Genomic DNA, 27,741 nt, shown 5'->3' on the forward strand with positions numbered 1-27,741 from the left:
TTTATGTCCTGATAACATCGTATATAAATCTTTATTTATAGTCTCATCTTAAAAAAATGGGTGAAAAATACATTATTTATATATTTTTTTAATAAAAGGATATGTCATTTCCTAAAACAGCTGGTCAACGTAGTTTCTAGTGCCTGTTGTTGACAGTGAGATATCATGGAATATCAGCTGACTTTCCTCTAAAACAGGTCGGAGATGTTCGTTACATTATCATTTTTGGATTTGTTGACTGTTCACTGGGTTTAGTTCTTGGTGATGAGTTCTTAAAAGTGTACAAGATCACAATAAATAATTCACTCTAACCCAGTAAGGGATGACTAGTCTGTCAGCAGGTTTAAAATGTGTTCTGGGAATTAATAGGAAGCTGCTTTAAAAAGCTTATCTGTGCTTTTTTGTGTCTTTTGAGCTTAGAAAGTGTGATGTTGCAAACCCAATTTGATCCTCTTACTATTCACACAAAGCAAACAGCTTCAGGGTACGGCGTCCACAGAGATTAGTTGAAGAAAGTGAATTCTAAGTCAGAGGTGCCATCACTGAAATTCTTCATTGACATAAAACTCTAAAGTTGCCTCTGGCCCGCTGTTTGTTTATTGTCCTGAAGCAACAATTGATTGTTCTCAAGGTTTATATGTTCTCAGTCAGTAATCCATCTTACCTGCATAGGGACTGTAATTTCTATCTTGATCAGTGGAGAACAAACAATCTTATAATACAAGGTATTTTGTCAGTAAATAATAAAAGTACAGTGTAATCTGGAGTCTGTTGTTCTGGTTCCATTAGCTGATTTCTATTCTTTGGATTATCACATCTGTGGCACTAAGTAGGATCAATGTGAGCAGGGTGTCAGAGAGGAATCCTCTTAGATTAGCACAAAACTGTGAGGTTTATCTGACGTAAGATGATCAGCAGGAGAACACACCTGCTGACTAACACTTTCGTAGAGATGTGCCCTTATCACTGGTGGCAGAGGAGCTACAACACAAAGACAGACAATCCTCACAAGTCAGAGAGGATGCTATACAGTGCCTGAAGAAAACAGGCCAGGTACAATATATATATAAAATATTTATTATGAATGTATGTCACAGTTCATAACAAGGAGCTCCCATTGTGCTTGAAATAGTTACATTTCTCATCACATGACATGTGAACATACAGGCATGTGCATATTACATAAACCAAACACCAGAGCCAAACTTTTCTCTTTCTTAAGAATCTAAACATTGCAATATAATCTGTGCATACATATATATATATATATATATATATATATATATATATATATATATATATATATATTTGTGTGTGTGTGTGTGTAGGGTTTTAGCTAGGCAGCTTTCCAGAGCTGACCACAAAAATAGGTCTGTGTTCAAACTGTTTCAAAGAAGTGACAGTAATTTGGATGTTTAACACTGCTCTTCTACATGTGTGGGGCAACATTATGAAGGCACAGTGTTGCATGCTTCTCAGTAGCAATCAGAGATAAAGACTGTAATAATATTAATTAAGTGGTAGTGCAGTAGTGTAAAAGTCTCTTTCACTTTTTCATATTTTCTTCACCTTTGTTTATAAATGTTACAGCGCAGAACTAAATATTGCTCTTAAGGTTCTGGTTTATGAATGAGTGCACCTACATCCCATTTTAGTACTGTATATTTCTGATGTTGGTAAAAGATTTATCCTCCTGAGATGGATGTACATGAAAGTACTCTCCACCTGCTCTATCTTTGTTATTGGACACAAAATTGGATTTTTAGCTGGAGCAGATTTGATCTTTTCATTGATTTTTTATTATGAAAATAAGCTGATCTGGTACTATTCCTATTAGATACTGTAAAAAGTAAAGAAATTAAAGGTAAAAAAGTGAATTTACGGTTTAAATATAACCAATCACAGAGTCAAGTAATAGAGTACCCACCAACACAAAAGACCAAAGTTACAAGTCATTCAAAATGAAAGTTTAAAATATACTTAACAAATATTACCAGTTCTGTCATTCATTTGTGTCACTGGTGAAGTGAAACAGCAGCAGAAAATGAAAATATTCCACCGTAAGTAACATTTTTCACAATGTAACAATAACCTCTTAAAAGAAAATAAATATTTTCTGTATGGGATTTGTATGGTTGAGTCACATAGATGATAATAAAAATGACAGACAGCTCCTGATTACATTGCGTTGTTTGCATTGTTGTCTGCTTTATTAATAGAGCAGGCCAAAGTATTTTTCATCAGTTTTTCACTTGTTTTAATGAACAGTTATGGTTAAACTGTAACATAACTGTTCATTAAACAGCGTAACATTCAATGATTTACACCTTTAACCCCTATGTAATGTGATGTAAAGTTTAATCTAGAGCTGTAATGTGTAAACTGTAAATATGTTCAGAAGAAGACAGAAGCTTCAACTTTTCTCTAAGTAAAACTCTTCTCTAAGTCTGACATTTATTCATTTTCGAGGATTACATGAGAGGATCAATGCCACTCTCATGTGTGCATTATATGAAGCTAGAGCCAGAAGTCAATTAGCTAAGCTTAGCATACAGACTGGAAGCAAAGAGAAATGACTAGCCTGGCTGTGTCCGAAGTTGAGAAATGCCTATTGGCACAAAACTTCCTGTGAAACCATAAATTGTTGTTTTCATGTTTTGGATTTTGTACTGATAGAACAAACAAAATGTTAATTAATTAATCAATTAATGAGTTTTAGTTTTTAATGCCAGTAGACATTATTAGAATTTTGATTTGGTGCTACATCAAGGCTGATTTTAAAAATAGAAAAATAAAATCAGTAGCAGTTTTAATTTGAATGATCCAGTACGCAGTATTTGCACCTTTTTTCAGTAAATGTAGATAATTGTAGTAGTTACTTGTTCTACGTGGTTCAGTTTAGGACTGCATCATGTGTACAATGTCTACTTGGAAATCAAGTGCATTAAAAGTTTGCAGATGATAGCTGCTGTATGAGCTGCCCTGAATCACAACAGTCTCGTTAACTGTGACGTCTGTGCAGATCACCATTGTTTACAGGTCTGTCGTGACTCAGGTTTTATAATACTGCACAATGAGCTTTTCTGCAAATACAACATTTTTAACCTCAGTCACATCACTAGATTTGTCCTGTGGTGCTGGGGAGGAATTTATTAAGATCGTTCCTCTCATGAGCGCGGGACTGAAAAAGTTTTGGGTCTTTTTGGGAAGCACTACCTTAAATCCAAGTCTTATGGATAAGGACACATTAACTGGGAAAAAGTGATCATTATCAGATTTTTGCAGCACTTTGATCGAAGCTATGATTTTGAAACAATTCATAATTTGAATTGTGATAATATATTCCAGTCAATGTGTTATAATAATAATAATGTAATAACTTTGTAGCAAATTTGTTTGCAATTTTGAAGCTGCCAGACATTTGAAGATTGATTTTGTTGCTTAGATAAAAGACTGTGCCTGCCATTACATAATTTTTAGATCCTTTCTTTCACTCGGGTGACTAAAGCCCTCGGTGTCACTGTCGGGCCTCTTTTTTCCCTCCCTTTGATTTCTGAACACCTTACGTGTGTGTGCAGCAGCTTTATGAATTCTCCGTGATAGAGGTTGTATCGAGATGATTTCTGTGCTTTTCCCCCTCTAAGATCAGAATTCTTTGTGAAGGCAGACCCATAAAGACTCACAAACACTGGCTGTAACCCAAACAAGTTCTCATTTCTGTTATGACATGCCCATGTATTTTTAGTAGGCTGAATTTTTGATGGAAATGGAGGGTACAGAATGTGTTGGAGAAAGAGAACCTCAGTCTTTTTCCTCTCAGCTTGTCTTTTGTCTAGATAAGAGACAAGGCGTGCTGGGAACATAAATTATCCATATGAATAATAAATAATATAGAATAGAGGTTACTGTTTTTTGCTATGTAAAAGAATACTTACACTGTAAACTAAAGATAGACTTAAGCAAGAAGCAGCACAGCTCCTGCTTCTATCAGAGGTGCTTCTGAGTTCTGTGCAGTTAAAAACAATTCTTTGTTTTAGAAATACAAGCAGAACTACTATTAATATCAGTGATATAATACAGTATGACTACTGACTGCAACTAATTTATTCTGCACTTCATTGTCAGCAATCTGCATAAACCCATTACTCTATAAAACTGCAAAAACAGTTTGTTTCAAAAATGAGTAATTTACTGAATATTATTAGACTTTTGCTACTTTTCATAACAGCTAAATATGCATAATTATTGCTAGGATTGTGTGACAATGACAGCGCATTGATTTACACATTTTTGTTAACAACACCATTTAAGAGGTAAAAGTAATAGTTTCAGTATTTATTTAGAGTTAATTGTTGGCAGAACATCTGAAACAGTCCTCATTTAAAGAATTTGAAATGTAGTTTGTTAGAAGGCAAAAAATTCTAATTTTAATTATGGTTTTATGCATTCTTGTGTAATGAATATTGGACAATTACATGGAATGATGCACTTCTTTCTGTAAAACATTTCTTCAGAATGCTTGTTTTTCATTTTTCTATTATGACATGATTGAATGGTTTTGAGTGTTTTTTTCTGTCTGGTGGTCAGACAAATTAAGCAATTTGAAGATGTCACCTTGCGCTTTGTGAAGTTGTGATCCTGAAAGAGATTGCCAGCATTGCAAACTCTGAATATGTGCGCCAAAAAGACTTTCACATTTTTGATTTTTCCCCATTATTGACAGTCAGCTTCTATCTTATGTTATGATGGGATGATGTTTTTTTCTCAAGTGAACGTGAGGACAAACAGACACATTCCATTATGCATGCTAACTGCTGAAAAATGTACCTCACTGGCCATTAAAGACAAAAAAAAAACTGACTCCGGTGAGTCAGTCACATCTAGGTTTGTTTCCAAGAACAAACCTCTGACACTTTATGACAGCCTGTTTTATTTCACGTAAATAAATAATAAAAATAATAAAAGAGCATTCCTTACTATATCCATGTCAGTTTAAAATGAGTTATGGGGCACAGCCACCTGCATTACATAACTGTGCACATCAAAGCCAAAAATGTATGGCTCTCATACAACATATACATATATATATGTATCAAGTATGTGGCTGTAATGTTTATATATGAGAATAATAAATACTATATATCAGTAAATATGGATAACTTGCTGACTGCTGCCACACTAGTTAACACTGCATTCCCTTTTTCATCAAGCACATCTATCCATGGTTTATGGAAATGATAAACTCTGCTGAAAGATGTTTTTGAAAATCTGATTGCTTGGCCGGAGTTATCTGTTGTATAATTCATAATGATCCTGGCAGATGATATAATAAGAGAGCTCATCAGTTGCTGGAGGAAATTACTCTTAGACTGTTTCAACATCTGCAAAGACTGTCCTTTTTCACTGTCACTGTGAAATGATGCAAATGACTAAACGTGCAGCCTAAATTAATCAAATATGCACCATCTGCACTTTGAGGCACACGTCTATTTTAAGTGGCATGCAAAGAATCTCATACAAATGATTCAATAACAAACCAGTGGATCATGCTGTTTCTATTGGAGCCTTCCAATAGAGATACAAATATGTTCTTCTGTTGAGACTCAAAATCTGAACAGATATTGGACTCAAGATAAAATCAAACTGCTCGAGCTATTTTCCCATTATAGCACAATGGAAAAATATATCAAATTTATGTACAAACATAGAGCTGTCAGTTTTTATGCAACCTCAGAGTGTTCAGTGTTACGAACACTTGACCGCTATGACCTCAACTTTTCAGCATGACACTTCCTTGTTAACCGACAGGTACACCCCTATGAGAAAGTGTGTCTTAAAGACAACACTGTTACCTCATTTAAATGGTGTGACCAGTGCAGCCTCAGCAATCCAAGTAATCTGGATATTACTGGATTCCAGCTGAGTTGAGTTAACTGTTACCTGATGATTCTTCCATCCTTCAAGAGAAGATGTCCTCTTTGTCCAGTTCTGGTGAAGCAGGTCTAGAAATATCAAAAAGATGCTGTGGAGAGCCAGTGCTTGATTTCCTCGCTTTAAGGAGTTGAAGTGCTTCTGTTAGTTGTGCCTCCAGGCCAGACATTCGAACATTCAAGTTCTTGAGGTCGTCCTTCAGCTCCAGCTTGAGTTCCTGCAGCGAGGCCTGAAGCGTTTGCTCAGGGATCGGGTAGAAGGCGTGCCTGGTCTCAGAGGGCTGGACAGGACTGCGGTCCTGTGGCGTCATGCGGAAGTCTCCCACTTTGTCCAAGCGCAGGTCACTTTTGGTGATACCGCTGTCACATGAGTCTGTCTTCTTTAAAGACATCTGTGATTCATGCACCTTGGTCCGTTCAGGTAAAGTCTCCATGGATTCGGCTTTAGACACTTTGTTCCAGTTGTCGACTTTGGCCATGGACTCCTTGAAGCGACCCCATCCTTTGACTTTAACTGGTTCAGCAGGCCGGCATCCGACTAAAGAAATAGGAGGTGGCACCTGCAGCTTTGCTTTGTCTGAAGGAGAACATTTGGGGGGTGTTGAAGATGAAGGTGCTGAGGATGAAGGTGTTGCTGGGCTTTCTGTCACTGTGACGATGCTGGTAGTTGTAATGGCTGTTTTAGCTATCTGGACATCCACGTACATGGGGCCCTTCTCGATATCATGTTCATGTAGCTCTGGTTTCTCAGTCGCTATGCGGGCTTCCTTCTGCTGTCGAAAGCGCTGGAACAGTTTTCGCACTGGGTGATCTGGTGGCAAGTTCAGAGGGGCTTCATTTTTACGCCTCTGTCGCTCCTCTTCCTCACGTTTCACATCACTGATCTTTCGAAAGACGATCTAAAAAAGAATTTAAAGTTGTTGTGACTAAAACACCAGTGTAAGATTTGAATTATCAAAAATGTCAGTGTTTGACAGCACACAAGGGAAATGATACCATAATGCCTCCTCTCAAAGTCAATTTAGTCTCATGAAGTGAACAAGTAACAGAATAAAAGCAGTTTAAAATCTTTAGTTAGAGAGCAGAAATGTATCCGTGTTACTGATTGTGTGGAAGATTGACAATGTTTCAAAATGTGTGTGCTTTGTAAATGTCACCTTAAAGAGGCTATTCCCATTACACAGAGGGAAAGTTCATATCATGCCTCTGGCTTCAGTGGGTGGAAGGGCTTATCACTCAGCTGCTAATGGACAACTGTGTTTTCAAGCATTTGTGTTAGCAGTTTTAGCTTTGCAGTTTTCCTCTTGTACTTTGACGTTTGAGTGTGACATGATGTCTGAAACTTGTCACACTGTCTCTTCAAGAATGAGTGATATTTAACTTATAAGCCAAATGGAGAAGTCCTAAGGATAAAATCAAAACAACTACCACTACATGTCAACAGATGTCTCTCCATGACAACAGACCCAAGTCCATCCACTGATAAAGACCATATGATACGTTTGAAAACTCTGGAAAAAATTTAAAAGTAGATCTTGAATTGAGATTGTTTGGTCAGAAATAATTGTTGCTTCATTCTTGAGTCAGTGATCTAAGTTTACTTGCCATTTTTGATGCCCTTAAAAAGTAAAAGTTAAACATTTAGAGAAATCAAGATATTGGCAATTACTTGCCAGGAGTTAGATGAGAAGATTGACACCATTCTCAGCTCTGAATGGATTATGGACTATATAGCTGGACCCAGTAACTGGTTAGCTTAGCTTAGCATAAAGACTGGGAACTGTGGTAAATAGCTAGCCTAGCTCTTTCCAGAGATAACTAAATCTAACTACAAGCATCTCTAAAGCTCACAGACTCACACAACTCAGTTTTTTTTAATCCATTCAAAAACTGGAGAACCACAACCACAAATTGGCAATCTCATGGTGATGATATATCCACCTTTATGCTAATCTAACAGGCAGCTGGTTGTACTTTCTTATGTATTGTATAGACATGAAAGTGGCATCAAAGTTTTGTTTAAATAAACACAACATAAACACTCTTGACACAATTTTTTTAGATTTGTTTTTCATAAGAATTGTAACAACGATGTGTTGTCCCATAAAAGGAGCACAGGCTAGCTGAAAGTTGATTGATGGGGTATGTTTTTCTTATCTGAACGACCAAATGATGTGGTATTTACTTTTATAGTATTTTTACTTTTACTTGTTTTGTCATCTGCTCTTTTCTTGTTCCCACAGGCCATTTGTCTCATGGCAACACTGCTGTCCAACTTACACCACTTTAATATCAAACATATTACATGTAGGATTTCTCAAATTGAAAATACAACCTCACAAGCTCAGTTTTAAGGCAGCGTTTGGCTTCTTCGCCTATCTCTGAATTTCCCTGCTGTATACATTCAGAAAGTATGGGACCCTGGTGACTGGTGAGTTTAAAGCAGCAGATGAGATTGCCTCTTTGTATGCAGGCAATTCAATCTCACTTGCACTCTCCTGGGCAGGCTTACCTTATTATGAATGAGGTAATGATTGGTAGCTACACTTGTGTTGTCGATCACAACTGTTCATTTCTGAATGAAGGATGTGAGAGAGGATTTAAGGTGACTGCTTAATGGAACTGTGTTTTTGCATGAAGTTTAGTATGTGTTGTTTAGCTGTGTAACATGTACTGCATGAGCTCTGGTTGTAGGGTTGTCAAGTATATGATCTTGAAAACTGGGTAGTTAAAAGAATAGTTTGACAGCTTGCATTTAGTGTTCATATATACACACATATAAATACAGATGGATGACAAATTACTGGAAAAACCAACATAAAGTGTCTTAGTGTCTTAGTAAGGTGTTGGACCAACACAAGCCACCAGAGCAGCTTCAATGCACGTCGGCATTGATTCTACAAGTCTCTTATCTCTACTACTGGAACACTACTCTTCCTAAAAATATTCCCTCCTTTGGTGTTTTTATGATGGTGGTGGAGAGCGCTGTCTAACATGTTGGTCCAAAATCTGTTATAGGTGTTCAAGTGAGTGGAGATCTGTTGTCTGTGACTGTCTTTCCACCAAGGGAAGATTCATCCCACTCTCACTCTCATACTTTTCATTAGATATGAGGCTAAAGCCTGGATACAGCTTACTCGTATGAGCTTTAGAACTATTAATTGATTTTTTGCACCATGAATAAGGACACAAAAATAGAACCAAAACAGATACATACACACAGAAACCATCAAGGAAAAAAAGAAACTTTGTCATCATCATTAGTTCATCATAAACTACATTTCATTGTCAGAGAGTATAGACTTGGTTAGGATAACTTGGTTTCCAAGTACTGCATATAGTATTCCCATATTGTTTGGAATGGATTTTTTTCTTACTTTTGGACAGAGCCAAGCTAGCTAATTCCCCCTGCTTAGTCTTTGTGCTAAGCTAAGCCAACCATTCCCTGGCTGTAGCTTCAAATTTACCAGATTATCGATCTTCTAGTCTGACCCTCAGCAAAAAAACGATAAGGTTTATTTCCCAATGTGTCAAACTATTCCTTTAACAAGACCAGCAACAACCACTGTGGCTAAATAGAAAGAAAGAAATCACTGCCTTTCAAAACTCTAGATGAAAAGCAGTCACTGTACTTGCCCACACTCATTACTACATGATCTCTGGGAAGCACAGTGCAGAAACACCACAGCAATTATGACTTGTCACCAAAATAAAAACAGGATACAGGTTGTCCACTTAAAGTTTTAGGTCTTATTAAAAATAACGGCCTGGCCAGAAAAAGAGCAATAGGTCAAAGGGAGTTGAAAATCCACTTATTCATATTTCAAGAAGCAGATAAACAATGCAGAGAAGAAAAAAGTTCAAAATCCTGATGTTCTTATCATACTGCTCATTCTCTTCTAAGAAACGCATTGAAATTAGCAATAGTCAGATGTATATATAGTGTCTGCAGTTTGATAAAACATTTTTAATAAGGTCTACATATGCAGCCGTTGTGGAAACAAGGTAAGTGAAGTGGGTGAGTAACTTGTTCTTGCTTGGAGCTATTTGAGGGCTCACTCACCCTTTTTCGCAGGTTATAAGTGAGCAGCAGATTTCTTGAGAAGTGGTTGGAAAATGCTGTGTAAAATTCCAGGACCTTCTGCAGAGCGTCGCGTTTAATGACGTGGAGGTCGCAGTAGGTCAGAGCTCGGACATTGGCACAGGCTTGAGCTAGAGTCACCTCTTTCCAGAAAACATCTCCAAATACATCTCCTTTACCTGCAGAGAGAGGACAGTGTTTAGACCAGGTAATCCTTCCAAAAAAAAAAAAAAAAAATGCTCTTCAAGGTGAAAACACAGAAATAGTTTACTTATAAATTTGATATCACTTTCTAGGTGTCTTTTGATGCAGCAATTCCTTCAACCCAAGACCCAACCCTTTAATTAATCTTATAGGGTAAAATGATTTAATTAATGCATTAATTATCTGTTACGCAATTTTAATTGATGCCTGCCAGCCAATCAGAGAGGTTTACTGGTGGTTAATTTACTGATATTTTGTAGGACTCTGGACCAAAATCTCTGTGCTAGCAGGTTACTGACATTAACTTCTCTTCCTCTGAGGGGACTTCTTGATAAATGAAAGATAAAACAACAAAGCAAGTGTAGAGAAGAATTTCCACAACCTGAAAGTTGTTCGTATTTATGTTTTACAACAGATTTATATAGCATTAGTGGTGACATAGCACTGTGGAGATAGCTCTGCCTATTTGAAACTACTAAATTATTAACCAATAAAGCTATTCATTGTAGCTCATAATCTTAGTCTAAAAGTCTATTAGATAATTATCAGACTATAACTGGAAGTACAAGACTCAATATGATCAACATTTAAATCAAAAGCATCTCACACCTTATCACTACAGTTAAAAAATGTAACCATGAATCAAATTATCACTGATATCAACATGAGTCACAGTGATTAGTAGTAGTAATACAATACAGTGGTCTAAGTTACTACTGGATTAGACAAGATGTTCTGTCTTGTTTGCAGGTGTACTTTATATGTTGATTCTGTTCTACAGTGCCATTAAGCTAATGAGAATTTGATTCATAGTAGTAACTTGTAACTCACTTCAGGCTCCATTACAGTCTCCATCCGGGTCAATGGTATCAGCCTGACAGTATATTGATTGTTGCAAAGACCAACTGATGGCAGGTTATTGACGGAAAACAAGCCAAGATGGTGTCACTGGTCCTGCTTGAGCATGCCATCCATTATTCACTAAATCAATCATTTGGCAAATGAAATGCATGACATTTTAAAGACACAATGCTCCTGGGTTTTAACCAGACCAGTGTAAGCAAGGAAAATGCAAGGAAGCAAGGAGCATTTATGGGAGATTTTAGACCCACATGTTAGACAGTGCTCTCCACCAATATCATCAAAATACCAAAGGAAGGAATATCTTTTAAATAACAGCTTTACATCCCTCCAGTAGAGTTGTAGAATCAATGCCAAGAGACATAATAAAAACAGTAAAGTTGTGGCCAAACAGAAAAACAGTGAGCTGAAACTCACTTTAAAGATCCGTAAAGCACATTGAATCCATGTGTAAATGTGTAGGCTCTGGCTTTAGAAATCTGCACACACAGTTTATGACCAATGCTTTCTGTTTCATGGTCGGTGCCCTCAGATTTGGAAACTGTGCCCTCAGATCCATGTGGTCAAACGATTTGTTTTGAGTGTGAAATGCAAAGCAAATACAACGTTACACAATCAAAGGGGTAAAGAGTCCAGTGCACAACACTAGTAACTTTTAAAACAAAAATGACAAATATTTGCTGGTTCCAGCTTTGCTGCTTTCTTTGTCATTTGGGATAGTAAATGAAATCTCTTTGAGATTTGAACTGCTGGTTGGACAAAACAAGTAATCTGAGAATCACTTTGGGCTCTCGAAAACAGTGATGGGATTTCACTGATGAGATTAACCAAGTTTTTGTCTAATGAACATGATATATTCAATACTAAGGTAAGAAGCCTTAAAATGCATGCCACTGTTTGAAATGTCTGAGCAACTACAAACAGGAATTGTAGTTTTCGTTTAATTGAGGAAGAAGTCGTTGAAAAGACTGGGCTGTATTCAGAGAGGATTGTGTATCTTTGACAAACTCCTGTACAAATCCTCAGTTCATGACTCAGCAGAAAACGATCCCCAAACAGCTCAGCTTTCACTGCAGTCACAAACAGTTTGTAAGGCACCGCTGAACAGAGAAATAATGGATGATACGTATAATATATTTTGTTACTATGATGCAAAGCCATTTTGTTAAAATAGTGCTAGAGGCCAATTTGACTGAAAGGTTCGTCTGCTGTTGTCACGATAATGAATTCAGATAGGAGCAAGATACCACAGTAGCACATCTGCATCTTAGATCTTTGGTTGTCTGTCACATTTGTCACAAGCAATATGAAATCTGTGACTTTATATTATGAAAAACTTGAGCAGATCTGGGGCAGGTCCTTCAACAGTTGGGAGAAATGGGAAGCCTTGACTGCCTCATTCATGAAATAAACATCAGTGGTGAATTTCTTCAATTTGAATGTCAAAATGCTCCGCATAATTAAGGTGAAAAGAATATGCATCAGTAATTATGAAAAGTTCTTCAAAAGGGTCTTAAAAATCTTATTTATCAAACTACTAAAAGTGAAATTTTGGATTTAGGTGAAAGATTAAAGTAGGTTAAAATACCTTACCCATAACCTTAAAAGTAAAAGCTTTTTATCCAAAATTTCTTAGGACTTAAAGCTTTGTCTCAGCTTAGACAATTTGAAAAGTGCCTTAAGATAACTTCTATTGTGATTCAGCACTATATAAATAAAACTGAATTGAATTTAATTGAATTAAATCACAATAAGGTTGTTTTAGCATTTTATTTGCATTTGAAACAACAAGAATAAATCTGGTATTATATGGTATATGGTTGGTGTGTGTGTGTGTGTGTGTGTGTGTGTGTGTGTGTGTGTGTGTGTATGTATATATATATATATATATATATATATATATATATCCATTTCAGCCAATTTCCTGTTATTTCATCCATATTCATTAATTTTGTTTATCATAACTATAATGCTGTTAATTTTGCACAATTATTGCTACTAGAGATGCTAGGGATTTTTATTTAATGAAATTAATTGTAGGAAGGAGTAAGTCACTTAATAAATGTGTTTTGTTCCTCACATGAAGAACTTGTTTATTTCTAAGTTGCATACTTTAGTAGAAGTACTAGTAATTCTGAGAAGTTTCATAAATACAGGCCCTGTTCTTGAAATTACTTCAGCACACAGGACCACATCCATGTAAATATTTACTAAACCAGTGCTGAAAACTCCTTTGGGTCAAATGTATTTGACAAATAAGTTACAGTTATTCCTCATTAAAGCACATACTGTACTTTCTGAGATGCAAATTAAAATTCATAACATCTTCAGAGAAAACAACCATACTTAGGGATCAGGATTTTTCTTAAATAAAAGTACAAAACTCACCTAAAATAGCCACCACCTCATCATCCTGGATGACCTCCAGTGACCCCGACACCACAAAACAGAGGCTATCCACACTTTCACCAGCATGGTAGATCAGGTCGCCAGGAGCACAGTGAATGGTCTGAAACTCCATGGCCAGAGCTCTGAGACACCCATCACTGGCTAGCCGGAAGGCTGGGTGCTCTTTAAAAACCTTCCGGTTGAGATGAACACAAATATCTGCTCGCATGTCCTTTGGACAAATCTGCAACACCTGGAAACAAGCAAGAGTAGAGAGAGTGATGATTTGTTTTTCCTTGAGTATGGAAACATGATTTTTTGCATTAAGGTGCATGTGGAGCCCTTCATCGTCACTCGGTGATAACGGAGGGTTACGTCACCTGTAGTTTAATATGACAGGTGTGATTCATTTGGTTTAATGCTCCTGAACTGAGGGTAAAGGGTTACAAGTTCACAGAAATTAAATATGACATATTTCCTTTTTTGCTTTGCCTTGTTAACAGCTATACACAGAGAAGTGCCCTGTGCAGAAGGTCAACTGCATTGTCAACCTAGGCAAGAGAAGGCAAAAGAAGGCAATTCTGACATGCTATGCTTTTTTGCATGGAAACATCTGGATATGGTGTCACAATGGTGTCGTGACAGATGGGTGTACTGTGGCTTCTGTGATGGGCTATGGGACAACAGCAGTTGCCTAGACTAAATGCTCCACTATGTTCACCAGCTAGCCACAAACTTGCACTGAACAGTCTGTATTTGGAGATTAAACAAAAAAAAAGGAATCTAAGCCTGCCACAAAATACATATTATATATATATATATATATATATTATATATTTTATATATATATATATATATTATATATATATTATATTATATATATTTTAAATTTTGCAAAAACAAAACTTCTTAAAAGAAGCTGCTTTGCAGTATTATGCAGCTTCAGAATATTAATGTCTATCTGTGATATTTATCTGCAGACACTTTTTCGGGCTATGGCTGTTCAAAGTGAAATCCAGCCTAAATAGTAATTGTTTAACAAGCTTTCAAAAACACACATGTACTAAACTCTCCAATTAAATTCTGCACTATCTGCCTCCAAGTTTTCCGGAAGCTCCTGTTATTGTTCTCAAAAAATTAATTAACTGTCACTAGAAAACATATGTGTTTTAATACTACAGATAAAAGATTTGGACCTTCTTCCTTTTCAGTAGCTTTGGGTAGGATTTCACTAAGAGACAACTTATCTATTCTTATTGGTCGGACAGAATATGTCCAGTGAGAATTACATTTTATGGTGGAGCTTTACATGAAGGGCACATGGAAGCTGCTACCAGCTCAGAGTCCAGCTGCCTCTCTGCCGAGTGTCACTGAGTGGCAGCATGTTGTTCAAGTACACCTAATCAACAGGATGCCAGGCTGTTGCAGAGCTCTGCCTTTAAAACAAATCTCTTTGAAGATGAATGTCAAGCAGAGAGGGATTATGTGCCATTTTTAGACCCTTTAGTGTGGCCTGAAGCCAGACAAATAAATGATACATAGATGCAGTGCAAGCTTGATAAGGAGGACACAATAAATATCACAGTTTGATTTTGATTACAGATAAACCATTAATGCACAAGTTTTCCAAGTGACAACATCCTTGCTTTATTAAAAGTTATGTTTCCAGTTTGAAGTGAAGTAATAAAACTTTTTCCATGATTGGATTTTGGACAGGTGGATTTAAATGAGATGCAGTGATATGAATGTTTTCTGGCTCCAAATCAACCAGAGTGGCACCAGTTCAATCTATCTGCTTCCAGCTTTAAATGCTTAATTTCAACACATTCAAATCATTTTAGCGTCATCTGAATTCTATTATAGTAATTATGGTGAATTTCCATCAAGGACTTCCTTGAGGAGGATTAAATAATATTATGATAACAAGGAAACTATCAGTGATCGCATGCTGTAGAAAAGCCATTAAAGATGATGCAGCCTGACGTACCTTTTCAGTGTCTATACCCCGTGACATGGACCAGGTGGAGGCAATGTAGTCCATAACTCTTTCACTCAAGCCCTTGGGCACCTGGTAGAGCTTGAGGAAGTCCCGAACGCTGTTAAGCATCTCATGGTAACGATTGGTGTTGGCATACATCTGCTGGAAGATTGTTGTCACATTACCAAAGATGGTCGCGTAAAGCAGCGCTGGGAAAATAATGGAGAGGATGAAGAGAGAGAAGATTTGTTTAGGTAAAGTTACACAATCAGAAGCATAAGGATTTCCAAGCATATAAAAATAATAAAAATATATAAAAACCTGGTTTACAAGGGCACAAAAGTCTCTCAGACTGGGTTTACAAGGACATAAAAATGTTGAAAACTTTGTTTAAGAGAACGTAAAAACATTTTATTAGTACACAAAAATCACCAAAACTAGACTTACAAAAATATATAAAATTTCATGGTTGGGTTTACAAAGACAAAAAATCCTCAAAACATGGTTTGAGGACGTAAAAATCTCTGGGTTTAATTCCCACAATTTCAGCTTTGAGGGCCATAAATGTCCCAAGCACAGACACAAAAATCTCCAAACATTCCCTTATGACATTTGTGGTCTTTAAATATACTACATCCCATGAGGCAGCAGACCAAATGTGCCTTAAGACTTAATACTGTTTTATGTGGTGGGTGCTTTAATCAATCACATGGGAAATTAACAGTTAACACTCATCACTGCCTCCAAATCCAAATCAATCAACAAAACTCTTGCCAAAGGGACAAACTATAATTACAACTTCTTGGGTGTGCATGCGCATACATTCCCATGCAGTTATATTCTACTAAGTAGGTTGTATAGGTGTAGGTATGTTTTTCTCAACATGTCTTGTGATAGAAGAATTAAAGAAAAGGAGAAGAAAGAGTATAGCAGTGCATCTCTGAGGTGGTGGGGTGGTTGAACTGGTGCAACAGCTGGCGTGTGTGTGTGTGGATCAAAGCCATCAGATGTCTGCTCTGTGTGAGTAGTGTTCTCTTGGCAATGGAGCCCTAATTAGCCCTGCTAGAAGGGATGGAGAGGAAACATGCCAGCCACACATTTCAATTATCCTCAGATGATGACAGTAACCTGTGCATGCTTTTGTGTGTGTTTGTTTATTTCACGGCGCACAATCTTGAATCAAAGTGCTGAAAAACTGCACAGGGAATAATACTAATTAAAAAGCTCTCAAAACTCCCCAAGGGCGAGGATAACCACAACTTTCATCCTTTCATCACCATCTCTCACTTCTTGTACTACTATGCAATCAAGCGTTGCAGTATAGTACGATTTTCTATATCACCTAAACACAACGAATATATTCTTGTTTGATGCATATCCTCAGTGCTGCGCATTTGCAGTCATCAAGAAAGGTTTTACAAAGGTCTGAACCTATTAAATCGAAAATGATTTGACAAGCGCCTCCTTTTGAAGTTTTGAAGTTTTGGGAGGACTGCTGCTTTGAGCTTGAGCGCAGATGGCAACTGTCTGATAGCCAGAAGATGCTGTAACAAAGGAAATTCAATCGGTCCCTGTGGAATGGAGCTTCATCTAGTCCCCAACATTGCTCTTTACTTGCTGACGTGCACAACTTTGTTGCAGCGTTGCTTGGCATCCCACAGCTGGCTTGTTTGAAGGTAGTTAAAAGACAGTTGTCAGAAACTCAAGCCCCAGGCCAACAGTTGCTATAGAAACAGGACATATGTATAGTGCCCCTCTTCCCCATGCCACCCCCCCACCCTCCCCCTCCGGATCCCTCATCACACTGTGATCTTCTACTGCCAGCACTGATCCAGTGCTGATGGTAAAAATAGAACAGTATCAGGGCATCCATATTTCATAGAGAACAGCCATGAACTACAGTAGATTGCATCTACTACTGAATCCTCCTGAGGCTGTCTGGTTTTTAGATATTTACGCATTAAGATGATTTGTATCTCACGATGAGAAATTTAAACAGACCTAGGTCTGCAGATGACTTTTGCCAGTTCCCTTAAGAGTGTATTCATAAACCCGAACAGCCAAAAGGTAAAGAGAGGGGGGCACAATCATGCTCTTGTCTCAGGGTTGAGATTGTGGCTGAAAAAAGTACAACGCAGGTAAGGAGTGATTGCAGAGGGAGCACTGTGCTAAATTGATCTGGCAGTGTCAGTTATTGCTCCGAGGTGTTGCTCTCCGTGCGCAGTCACACATAATAGCACCACACTGTACACTGTATTATGAGATCCACAAGCAGAAGATACCTTATAAATGTTTAATATTGAGATGTGGAAAGAGGGGCATGCTGTGAAAATCTGCCTTCTTTTCTTTTTTTTTTTTTTTAGCTGATTAGATGTTTAGTTGTTAGTGAAGACAAGTTTCTTATCTAAACTCTAGTTCAGTCATTGTTGTAAACAATAATAATAATCAATAATTCAGCACAATATCACTCAGCAGACTGAGGTAAGGAGTCTAATGCTGACAAGAATAACAGAGCTTCTATTGTAGCCTACTGTACGCTGTATGTCACTTTTAAAGTGAACAGTGCTGGTGAGACTGAAAAAGAAACAGGTGACAGCTATATAAATATAAAATTTTGTATCTATATATTTGGTGAAAACTGGCCTTCTGACATCTGTTTTACCGTATAAAAAATATTTTATTATAGAAATGTGTTGAAGGTTAGCTGGAGTGCAGTAATGGCTAGCTTTAGCTAAAGCAAATTTATCAACTTTTTCCAACCGGTTTCCTGTAATTGAAAAACCTATTTTAATGCTCCTATGTCTTAGTGATTGAATTTGTTATATCACATAAATAAGGTAGTAGCTAAATGTAATCATACTGAACATAAAAAGAAACATTGGATAAACTAGTCCTGCTAAAAGCTAAAAGGTAAAGCTGACTAGCCATGCTTTGGTGCCCTTTATGACTAAACACAGATAGTCAATCCTCCTACAGGGCATATAAGGTTTTAAGGTTTTAGAAGTTATACAGCTGTTAAAAACTTTAAAATCTGCCCACATCTGAGATAATTCAGTGATTTAAATAGGTCTGGTTTTGTGCTCATTGACAACTGAGATAATTTGTGCTTTGCAGCATTGGTGAAGGGGATGCCATCTTCCTGCCAGACCCATAAAAATATCTGCATCCATGAAACAAAGAGACAGAAAAACTGCCTCAAAAACTGTGACAAGCATGGATGAGATCAACAGCTAATATCATAGCTCGATATAGCTGATATCATAGTACTACTCAGTCTCAGCTCTCCAGGCATCTTTCTATTTTCTCTGTACCAAGCCATTTATTCCCTCTGGGATTTTGTTCTCAGGATTGTACATCATTTAATTCAATAAATAGTTATTGAAGGGGAATAAGCTCTCACTGTCCGTTACCATGCTCAGCAGCTTGATTGTTGACATGACTTCGCCTTTAAATTGCCGATATTTCTTGAATCAAAATGACAAATGTTAGGTCAGCCTATCCAGGCAACTGCTAATTTGTCAACAAAATATAACGCTAGCGTTATGCAGTTATGTATTTACTGATTGGTTAGGGCAAGATAACAACTCCAGCCAAACTGGGTAATATAAGCATAAGCAGCAACTAAATCTGATCTGAGCTTTGTGAAAGATACTTCCACAGAAGCAAGAAAATTAAGTTCTTGGTTTCTTTTCATCTTCTCTTTACAAAAATACTCATTACAAAAAAGTCATTAGTTTCACTATGTAAACATATTCAATTTCCAATCTATTTTCACAATGTACAGGGTATAACTGCATCGTGAATAAATGCCCACAATATTTCCATTTATAACTTTAGGGGAAAAAAACAAACAGACAAGCAAAAAAAGACATTTTCAAACTGTGTGAGTTCTTTTTAGAGGAATATCCTGTATACTGTAATGAAAGCACACAGGCCCATGATATTGTAAATTAAATAAAAACTGGAGTCAGTGGTTCCAGCACTGAATTATATCCAACCCAAACAATTATTCTAGCTTACAAGAGAATTATATTGCTTAGCTAATCATCTGTAAAGTTTCTGGACTTCAATGGCTCTATCCATAATTCATTTATTCACCTTCCTCAGTGGACTGTGGTTTTAAAGAGCATAGTTAAACTTCTCATGTATCATGTATTTGCTACATTAGAGAAAAGGAAAAATGCCTTCACTCACATCCAATCATCATCATAGCCACGGCAAAGATTTTCTCTCCGTCTGTCGTTGGGGCGATATTACCGAAGCCGATGCTTGTCAGGCTGGTCATGGTAAAGTACAGGGAGGTGATGTAGACAGAGTCCTTGTTCGGCCCACCCTCCCACTTCCCTGAGCTGGCATTGAAGCGGTATGGTGACCCCACTGTCTCAGCCAGGATGTAGAGCCAGCTGTCCATGCGAATGATGTTGGTTTCTTCATCAATAACTTCATAATCGCCAATGCTGTACCTGAAATGTAAACATGCAGTTATGTATTGAACACTACTAGACCACTAGATTGATAAATTCACCTTTTTAAGCAGAAATATCTAGTCGTGGGATTCATCTTCCAGGAACCATGAATGTCTGTATGAAATCTAGTACCTCTTAAGATATTTTGCAGGATAGGTGAATACTGGTGGTGCTAGAGGAAAGGTCAGTCTGTTTGAAACCTCTGAGTAAGCTTCTTGGAGAAAGCCCTGGAGAATTTATACTCCTTCAGAATATAAATTTGGTAACTGTGATGATGCAGCAAAAACTGTTGCCTCTGTTTTTGAGTTTATGTTGATGTGGTGAATATTCAAAAGAAAATGCTCTCATATCTGCCTGTGTAAAGCATTGTTGTTCTTGCTTCTAACCTAATCACAGGATTTACGTCTCTCAACTGTAAAGATTGTTTCCCCTCATCATACTGTTTTGTTTGAATTTTTAGAGACCTGAGAAGATAAAACTCAACAGTATAAAGAGAAAAGCAAAAATAGAGGATTCAAAAATATACAGAATTTTGTATAAGAGGATTTAGGCTGTTTAATTATTACCCTGGTGATGATCTAATACAACAACCACTACCATTGTTTCCAGTGTAAACACAGTGGCAGTGGCAAAGAGAAAGGGAGGCCACTGCTGTTGTGAGCTGGGCATGGCAATTTGCTGCTGTCGTCTGAGTTGATGAAGGTTTAACTTTTCTCAACTCGACACCACAACTCAGCGTGTGACCATGGCAACCACAGAAACCACATGCATAGAAAGGACACAGGAGCTATTTTTACTGGTACGTAAGTGTGGTTTTGCTGCAACACCAGCTTCATTCATTCAAGTTTGATTATACTGTCTGGGCCAATATACAATGTTTATAATGGTTAGAGCATCTTGTGGGGTCCTGCCTCCCAGTTTGTGAACCACAAGTACGACATATTTGAAATATTGCATTTTAACATGTACATACATATGTATACATTACTAGAAGATGTCAGATTTCCTATGAGGGATGGGTCACATGTTTGTCTTGACCGGAGTGTGTAAATAAATATGTATAAGTATGTGTATCAGTGGTACAGCTGGAAATACATAATTATATAAACATGAAAGTAAAGGAATAATTAGTGTTCATCATCAACTATCAAACATATTTTCCATATTTTTATGTATGCAGGACATTAAGTTGTCATGGTGGCATCTGCAACACACTGTGTGTGTGTGTGTTTAGACATTCTCATAAACATAATAAATCAAGAACAACACATGATGAAACTTAATGGTTCCACCACACTTGCCCCCTGTAGAGTAGCTGATCTGATTAGACTTTGGAGGCCCGTTCTCCATAAATCTGCATATTAATGAGGAAAAACTAATTCTCTTGAAACCACTGTAACTCTTTCTGGCTTTATGGTATGAACAACATAGTTTTAATGTGTGAAAACAAGTATACTGACAAAAAAATAACTGCCAATTCATGCATTAATTAGCTTACTCAACGGCCTCATTATATTACCTGGGTCTGCTATTGATGTATCATGGTGATAACAGAACACAGCAGCCTAGCAGAATATGTTATGTAATTTATAAGCACACAAATAGTCAAATGTTTGTATGTTTTATTCCTTTTTAACAATTGTATGACTGAAAATGAGGAATCCTGATTGGGATACATGTTGTACTCAAATTGCAGGTATGGAAAAAGTAGTAGGAATAAAATGGGGAATGTCTTATGAAAGTTATCAAGTGAAAGGTTAAAAGATAATGATTTAATAAAAAATAAATGTAATGAACATACCAAATGCAGGCCAGCCAGTGGGCAGCCAGTCCAAAAACACACACCAGTAGGACCAGGACAGCTGCCCCGTACTCAATGTAGTGATCCAGTTTACGGGCAACCCGGCCCAGACGGAGCAGCCGGACCACCTTAAGTGAGCTGAACAGACTGCTGATCCCCTAAAACCAAAATGAAAGAGGAGAAAGAAAGAAAGGGAGGCAGACATCAGAAATAATATTTATAGAAGACAAAAGAAAGTAAGTGTATATTTTAAAAGTTAGTATACTTGTGGTTTTGGTGGTAGTTTGTCATTTGAAGTAAAACACCTGAAAGTATATCAGTAATACCAAGATAATGTCTCTCTAATACGCGGCCAAACTTTACTTTAAGACCTCCTATTTAGCAATTATGAGCACTACATTAACATTAACACATGGCTTATAATACACTGTAATGCATTTGTACACAGCTATGAAAACATTTGTCAACCTCACTCTTAATCTTTTAATATATTGTATAATAATATAATATAAAGCAACTAAACCCACTGTGAACATTAAGTATGATGAAATGATTTACTCCAGTTTGCTCATGGTCTGACCTCCATATCAAATATTCAAATATAAAAAAATCAAAAACAGGAAATGGAATATGACCACAAGAGCAAAAACAGAATATACATACAAGACAAGGAAAAACACAAGACTCAGTGTTAAAAAGTGGTAAAACATTCCTGTGCAATGTGATGAAATTTTACAACTTCTAGCAGTTACATAACCAGCAGCTAAATGTCTACTCAGCTTAACTGTATATTGAAACGCCCACTCAGTGATTCAAACAGACAATTGCAATCCCATCAGTCTGCTTTGCACCACAGTGCTGGTGGTATTGTGTGTATGCGTGCTGGTAGGGGTATTGATTTTGCTAATGTGCTGTGGTTTGCAATGTGAGTACAACTGCAGCGCTCACTGTCACTTGATCTGATCGAGCTGCCTGCCAGACACCTCAGCTTCTCTGGAAATCACTTTACAGACCTGAGCTCCAACACAATTAAATTATCAGTAAAATTGTGCTTTTGGAGTCCTGCTGCAAACTCTACAAACAAACACGAGTTCAAACAAAAGTTCACCAGAAAATATGCTTAGTTGCTGTCTTGGTCAGTTAGATGAGACTCTCATGGCCGCATGCTAAATGTGAAGCTAGAGCCACCTGTATTAGCTTAACTACTCTTATCTCTGTGTATTACGCATGGAGCTTGAGCTAGGAGGCCTAATCAAGGGAAATCAAGATGTGTCAAAGGTTGTTGAAAGACAGTACACTGTGTTCAAAACTCCCTTGACATGTTACTGCTGACTGAATAAGCTTTCATGGAGCTTTAATGATGCCATTTCACTCTCAAGTTGTAGAACACAATCTGATAGTTGCTGTCTCCTGGCCAAGTAACTTTAACTGGAAAAAAACCACAAGCACCAAAAATCTTAACTTGCTTTCTGTGACATTTATTTCATGCTTTGATGCTTCCTTTGTCGTACTCTCATGGAGCACTACAGATGAAATGGTGCGGGAATAAATGTCACAGGAAATGTGAAGTGTGCATGAATGTTGTCGTTAAAGCTTGATAGAGTGTTTATGTAAGGTGTTTGTCAAGTGTGCATGTGTGTCTACAAATAAAATAAAACACAGAACTGTTCATTATCATATTCTGATCAAACTGAAGCCTACTTGAGTGACAGCTCGGTGGTTCCAATTCTTCCCATCACGTCCCATGCATGAACACAGGCAGAAGAGGAAGGGGGTGGGGGTGGGGGCCATGCAAACAGAACGGAGGGATGAAAAAGAAAAAAAACAAAAAACAAAGCACATGTAAGAGAGAGGACACTTGATCAGTAGTAAGCGATGAATGAACATATGAGAAAATCAATAGTCAATAAAGGTTTTAAAATAAAAAGAAACAAAAAAAGACAACCTTTATAAAGCATGTGCTGTATGACCAAAGCATGCACTGAAAGCTCCATTACTTTGTCAGCTTTTTGCTGAAACACTTGGACAGCAGGATGAAGCGGTTCATTTGTTAGTTGTTTTGGGTTATCAGTCATTAGAAACTGAAGTGACACAATGACTATGAGTTTCAGTCAGTCTCAAGGTGACGTACAGCGCTTTAAGACTGCCAAGAATAACTACGACAGCCGCTTTTTGTTAATGATCTTTCCTTCCCTATTTGGAAACCTGTTGGGGAAAACAGCCATCAAAGTTATTCATGTCAGTCATTACGGTCTGTAGCAGCAGAAAGATGTTTCGCTGCCGATTTAATAACATGGGCAATTGTTTACTCGCTCTCATTTACCCTTGCCATGCATTGCCTCAAAGCAATTTGGAGAAAATTGGAGTCACTGAGTTGTTGCAGAGACACTCTGGAAGATGATCCTGGAAGTGGATGGTCACGGCTTTGATGTCAGTTTACAACTAAAGTGTCCGTAACCTTATCATAGGCAAAATGTACACTTGAATCTCACAGTAAATATGGCTGCAACTTACAATCATTTTCACTACTGATGATTCTTTTTTTCACTTAACGGATTACTGTCAATCAAATGTATGAAAATTGTAAAAAAAAAAAAAATATCTGACGCAATTTCAGTCTAATGCGATGCTGGTAAATTGCTTGTTTTGTCTGACTTTAAGTCCCAAAATACTGAATGTACATTTATATAAAGCTATAATACCATATTCATTATTTGATGGTCACCATATTTTATTCTGTACCAACTAAACAACACTGTGACAAAAATCACTTACTCACTATACTACACTGGGGACTCTGAGTTCTTTACATTTACCTTGTTTTCTTGTCTGTGAATGGTAGTTATCTCTCAAGCTCCTCTCAAGCAAACATACATATAAACAATGCATGCATGTCTGTGCTTTTTTTTCCCATATTTCATGAGAAAGGAGATGTATTCATCACGTTTGTTAGTCCACAAGGAAACACACAAGGTAATTTAGATCTATAAATCATTTTGTCAAACCAAAAATCAAAAAATATTCAGTTTACTATTGAGCTAGACCAAGGAAACTATCTTATTCACAGGAGAAAATGACATTTGATTAATTACCTAAATTCTTGCCAATTAATCAACTAATTCCAGATTTCAGACACAGCCTGTGGCTCTTTCATGTGCTTTTAATAGTTTCTGTACCACAACGAACAGAGAATATTTGGCATTAAAATAAATTCCTTTGTTTTTTTCTGATAATACTGAAAAGATCAAATAACACCAGCATTTTCCTTTAAATCCCAAAAGGTTGTCATTTTTCCCTTCTGCTGACCCCGATTGCTTCTGCTCCGGCCACTTGAACTTGTCAGCATTTCGGATGCTGAAGCTTTGAAAGACTAGAAAGGGCCAAAATGCCAGACCTGCAAATCAACTCAGTGCTCACTGTCCACCAAACAAGCCTCTTTTTTAAAGCATTATCACAGCATTGCATGTTATCTTACACTGAATGTGCTACCCTACAACCCCTGAGAGCCAACGTACACTGTGCTGCTTGCTGTGTGACACACTGCACCGTTAAGTGCTACCACAGCATTTTACATAGCCCCATCGTCACAACAACACACACACATCATGAGACGTGTCACATTTAAGCGCACACAGGCACACACAATGATGCATTGATATAATGAAATCCGGCAAGTGCAGGACCCTAAGGCTCCATTTAATCAATGTGTGTGTTTGTGTGTGTGTTGGAAGAAAAAAAAAAACAGTGATTTCTCCAGGAACGTTTGGACTGGATTCAGAGGCTGTGGTTGCACTGCAAAAATATGAATACAGCTAAAGGTACAAAGGAGGCATCAGCTGGATATGTTCTAAATAGAATACTTACTTGTTAAAATATTTGTCTGTATGTGTTTTCTGATGAAATCTGTTATTTGTTCCTCTCAATGAAATTAATGCAGGCAAGCAATATTGTGTCATGACTGAAAAAAACAACCTGTATTCTTCCACTGTGTACAAGAAAACAGACAATGCAAAGTCTAATTTATTCACATTTATAAGAAGGAGGCAAAACTGTTAAAAGTGACCAACTCAAAATCCTTGTCTGGTAAAATAGCATGCCCTAGTCTGAATCACAGCACACATTTTCCCACTATTCTATCCTTTTGTCAGCTGTCATAAGGTGTTAATGGTTTTAGGGCATCAGTGACACAGCAGAGCACTGAAGAGTGCCTCAGTTTAATGATGTAACGCTCCTTCCCCAATTAAAATGTGCCAGTTATCTCAAGATCCTGTGATAGCTCTCCAGCAAGCACTCCTCATTATGGCTGGACATGTATAAACTCACAAACAAACATATTATTATGCTTCTCATTCAAAGTAATTTTTTCACTGTCACTATACAAAACAACAACCAGCGAGCAGGATCTGAAACAGGTTACAGTGGTTATCAAATGTGCAGAGTGCCTGCAGGGAAACCTAATAACCTGTCAGTCACCTTAGAAATTATTACCTCTAGAATTTTAACTCAAATTTAGTGGGAAAAGAGTGAACAAGACAGAGCACAAGTTCTAATTCTCCAATTTGTCATGAGTAGGATAAAACAATTTATTATTATAATCATAAAACACTATTTTCTAAACCAATGCTGGGGTTTTGACACCAATACCAATACTGATATTTAGGTTTTTAAGTATTTAAGTAGTTTTTGTTGACTGATCTCTCTTTCAGTATGTACTTTTCTGTTGTATATAAACACACAATTATTTCTGCCTCTAAAAGTTCACCAACAGATTTCTGGTGAATGGTTACTTGTTAATCAGAAATTAATCCCTTTATGCTGAAACAAATCCTTGACTGTGCAATTAGAGCTGAAACAAATTACTTTTTTCAATTACAATTATTATGCAACATCTAATACATGTATTACATACACATTTGTTTAGCTTTTTTTGAGTAACTGATTAACCGTTAAGTCTGTGACATGTCATAAACAGTAAAAATAAGAAAAGCCAATAAAAATTTTCCAGAGCTTAAGGTGACATCTTTTCATTACTTGTTTGTCTGGCCAACAGTCCAAAGCCCTAAAACTGTTAAATTTACACTGGTATGTGACAAAGAAAAGCTGAAATTCGTCTCAGCAGTTCCAGCTATACGACCAACTGATTATCAACACCAATATAATCAATCATCTATTCGCCAAATACATGTCATTTCAGCAGCAAACACTCACATTTGAGAGGCTGTAACTGGCAGATGTTTGGAAACATTTGAAATAAGGTTTGAAATATGATTTAAATAATTGGGATTAGCAGGTTATCAAAATAGCCACTGATTAATTCTTTTTTTTTTTTTTTCTGATCAATTGTTTCAGCTCAATGTGCAATGCCCTTGCATGCCGTTGCACAACAGCCACACTCACCTCATCTACATTCTCGAAGGCATTAATGACATCATACGGCAGGCAGGACAGCAGGTCGATAACAAACCAGGTCTTCAGGTAGTTCATTCGAATCAGCTTGGGGTCTGAGATGACCTCTCCAGCGGGTCCAACGAATGTGGTGTGGAAGTTTAAAACAATGTCCACCAAGAAGATGACGTCCACAATGCTGTCAACCACCAGCCAAGTCACGTTGTTCTGCTTGGTCTTGAAGGAGACATTGTAGGGCACCATGATGGCTGTGTAGAAGGTGAGGATGAGGATGACCCAATCCCAGGTGGTCTTGAAGAGGCAGTAGTGCAGGATGATGTGAGGAGGGGTTTTGGGGGTCTCCTGCTTGTACTGAGGTAGGAGATCTGAGCCGAGCTGCAGTACCTGCCAAAAAATGTGTCAGGGAAAACTCAGAAACACAGACACATAAATAAATAACACACAGCAGGAGGCCAAAAATACTGAAGCTTGGAGTTAAAATTATGTCATCCTGACGGTGACTAGGGCTCACCTGCTCATAAGAAGTGCTGTGTAAGTCTTAAGAGCTGACCTGATCTAAGAGACTCCTCTGTTCACAATTTCTCTGTGTCTAGAGTTCATTGTCTAGAATACAGTTCTTGTGTTTT

General features: G+C 37.4%; 1 protein-coding gene across 2 annotated transcripts in view; it reads right to left on the reverse strand.

Moving 5' to 3' along the window:
- Window positions 1-27,741, reverse strand: part of LOC108896269 (potassium voltage-gated channel subfamily H member 1) — a 70,079-nt gene that overhangs the window by 29,693 nt on the left and 12,645 nt on the right. Inside the window, exons 6-12 of one of the 2 annotated variants that reach the window (XM_018695306.2) lie at window positions 27,107-27,499; window positions 21,710-21,867; window positions 19,637-19,905; window positions 15,452-15,651; window positions 13,465-13,717; window positions 9,994-10,190; window positions 1,568-6,829 (exon numbers count right to left, since the gene is read on the reverse strand). In XM_018695306.2, the coding sequence (XP_018550822.1) occupies window positions 5,960-6,829; window positions 9,994-10,190; window positions 13,465-13,717; window positions 15,452-15,651; window positions 19,637-19,905; window positions 21,710-21,867; window positions 27,107-27,499 (2,340 nt within the window). In that variant the 3' untranslated portion in view covers window positions 1,568-5,959. Of the gene's footprint in view, window positions 1-1,567; window positions 6,830-9,993; window positions 10,191-13,464; window positions 13,718-15,451; window positions 15,652-19,636; window positions 19,906-21,709; window positions 21,868-27,106; window positions 27,500-27,741 lie in introns of those variants that run through there. The other variant, XM_051076574.1, reaches the window with a different exon arrangement.

This window comes from Lates calcarifer, linkage group LG16_LG22, assembly GCF_001640805.2.
Source record: "Lates calcarifer isolate ASB-BC8 linkage group LG16_LG22, TLL_Latcal_v3, whole genome shotgun sequence".
NCBI lineage: Eukaryota > Metazoa > Chordata > Actinopteri > Centropomidae > Lates > Lates calcarifer.